The sequence below is a fragment of the Hyaena hyaena genome, unplaced genomic scaffold (genome assembly GCF_003009895.1).
Source record: "Hyaena hyaena isolate Hyena2069 unplaced genomic scaffold, ASM300989v1 scaffold_1259, whole genome shotgun sequence".
Taxonomy (NCBI): Eukaryota; Metazoa; Chordata; class Mammalia; order Carnivora; family Hyaenidae; genus Hyaena; species Hyaena hyaena.
Genome location: NW_024081885.1, coordinates 379,556 through 382,471, shown reverse-complemented (window position 1 = coordinate 382,471; position 2,916 = coordinate 379,556). Strand labels below are relative to the sequence as shown.

The window sequence follows — 2,916 nt, the reverse complement described above, 5'->3', positions numbered from 1 at the left end:
CAATGTAGGAGAGTTCCTGTTGCTCCACATCCTTGTCAGCATTTGGTGTTGTCAGCCTTCTGGATTTTGGCCATTCTAATAGGTGTGTAATGGTATGTCATTATGTTATAATTTGCATTTCCCTGATGACATATGATCTGGAGCATCTTTTAATGTGTTTGTCATCTGTACATCTCTTTGGTGAGATGTCTGTTAAAGTCTTTGGATCATTTTTTAAATAAGTTGTTTGGTTTTTTATTTAATTAATTTTTAAAAGGGGTTTTCTGTGTATTTTGGAAAACAGTCCTCTATTACATGTGTCTTGAAAATATTTACTCCTAGTCTGTGGTTTGTCTTCTCATTCTTTTGGCATTGTCCATTTCAGAAGAGAAGTTTTGAATTTTAATGAAATCCAACTATTATTATTTTTATGAATTATGCCTTAGATGTTATATCTAAAAAGACATCACCATACCCAAGGTCATCTAGGTTTTCCCTATGTTATTTTCTCAGAGTTTCACAGCTTGTATTTTACATTTAGGTTTATGATTCATTTTGAGTTAATCTCTGTAAAGGGTATAAAGTCTGAATGTAGATTCATTGTTTTTACATGTGTACGTCCAGTTGTTTCAGCACCATTTGCTGAAGAGGCTCATTCTTCTGTTGTAACATTCAATTTTTTTTGTAATTTAGACTTTAGTGATGCCAGTAGAAATTGGTACGCTATTCTCTCACTTCAGATAATAGCTGCATTTCTATTTTCTTTTTATTACAAATCAATAATGCAATTAACATAACAAGATCCCCAGAGCTATTTATGTAATTATGGCTTTTATAAAGAAAAGAACCACTGCATAAGATGTAAAGCAACTTAAAACAAAATCATATAACAAGTTCCAGGAAACCACTCTTCTGGAAAACAGCATAGTGTATCTTTTACACAATCTGTTTTCTTTAAGATTTTGTAATAACTGAAGATAGACTAGCACCAGCCAAATCAAGGAACTCACTCTATTCACTGAAAGAATCAACACAATCCAGTTTGGGTTCCCAAAGGAAAATGTGCTGTCTTTCAATTATGTTGATACTATTTTAGACCAATAATTCCTTTATTTTGTTTAACTATGGAAAACAACTTTAGTACAAGAAAAAGAAACTAAGCAGTCTAACCATGCATATACACCACTTCCTATATTAGTCTAATAAGTTGTAAACAACTTAATCTGATGTGTATTTAATGACATTAATGAATTGCTTGCAGGATAAGTAGGCATAAATTATAAGTAGTTAACATACCTCTCTTTCTTTCTTTCTCTTTCTCTCACACACACATACATACACACATACACACACACACACATTTCTTGTCTTACTCCAAACACCATTTGAATTATTTTATAGACTGTGAATTAGAGACAGTGAGGGTTAGTGACAGACATGCATATTAAGATAGATCACAATGTCAGATAACTGTGGGAGATGCAAGCATCAGGGACTCAGGTAAAGTACGTGTAGGTGGATAATTAGTGTTGAAAGTCTTGGTGCATAAGTAGACCATGAGATATGGCATCCAGAAGTGGGGCTCCAGGATCTGAGTCTATAACAAAATCCATAATTAATACATGATAACAACTAGAAGGAGGTAGGGAAACAGGTTACTTTCTTTTTTTTTTTTTTTAATTTTTTAAATCTATTTATTTTGAGAGACAGAGAGAAGAGAGGAGGGGAAGAGAGAGAGAGGGACTCCCAGGCAGGTTCCATGGTGTAAGTACAAAGCCCAATGTGGGGCTCAATCTCACAAATCACGAGATCATGACCTGGGCTGAAAGCAAGAGTTGGAGGCTTAACTGACTGAGCCACTCAGGCTCCCCACTTTTTTAACTTTTTAAAAAATTATTTACTTTGAGAGGCAGAAAGAGATCAACAGGTCACTTTCAAATCTGGAGAGGAGCTATGGTCTTAGGTCAGAAAGGAACTCTGCCAAAATTAAAGGACTTCCGGTTCAGGTAACATTGGAATCACTACTTGAGAAAAAATAGCTGAAGACTCATCAAAACTTCATATTCAAAAGAAGCCAGAAGGGCATGCAGGCCTGCAGACTTTTCCCACCCACTCTCTCACCTCCAGAAGGAAAGCACACCTTCTCTGCTGTATGTGTTGATATCACTGACAGAGCAACTTTCCTTTGATGATTTTCAAGAAAGCTGTACTGTGAAGTGGCAAAGTCTCCAGGAAGCAAGATGCCATTGCCTCTGGGGAAACTGGTCCTTTTTTCCAGTACAGTAGTAGGTGGAGCTGTGCCCTTACATATTATCTTTTAAAAAAAGCTTTTTCCAAGGCTTCCTATTACCAGCTGGTATTGAAGCGGCTGCACAGCCATCCTGAGTCCCTGGATGCTGTGTGCACACCTCTCAATGTCCACTATCTCCACCTCACTGACAAGTACAACTCCGTGGATATTGCCAATACCCAGTTGAAGATTCCTGTCTCTGGATCCAAGTCAGAGGGCCATCTCTATGTCAGCTCATCCAGGGATGCCCCCTTTCAGAGATGGCACCTTCAGGCGGCCTTCTTAAATCACAAGAATGGTCAGCAGATTCCTGTGTTCAAGTTTAGTAGGGACAGTGATGATGATGTAGAAAAGGAGTAAACGTGATCAAAAAGACTCAACTTTCTCCAAGCATGGCCTTTCCTCTTCACCATGGCTGTGAGCCAGTTTTCCAGCCGCAGGGGATGATTATATGTACTGTCATATGATAATTTTGGTATAATTCTAATTTGACTACACTATTGTGAGGTTTTTATTTAATCAGAAATGAAAGTTTTACTATAAATTTATAGGAATTTATTTGAAAACTCACTGTCTAAAAGCAGAACATAGAATAAAAGGAATCAGTATTTAAAATATTTAAAAGAAGGAGAAAGAGAACAAGAACA

At 36.7% G+C, this 2,916-nt stretch overlaps 1 protein-coding gene across 1 annotated transcript; it reads left to right on the top strand.

Annotated features, from left to right (window-relative positions):
* Positions 1-2,219: 2,219 nt before the first annotated feature.
* Positions 2,220-2,629, top strand: LOC120224796 (cytochrome c oxidase assembly factor 1 homolog). Its single transcript, XM_039223058.1, is given in 2 exon segments — positions 2,220-2,271; positions 2,274-2,629. Coding segments are annotated over 2 exon segments (408 nt in total).
* Positions 2,630-2,916: the final 287 nt, after the last annotated feature.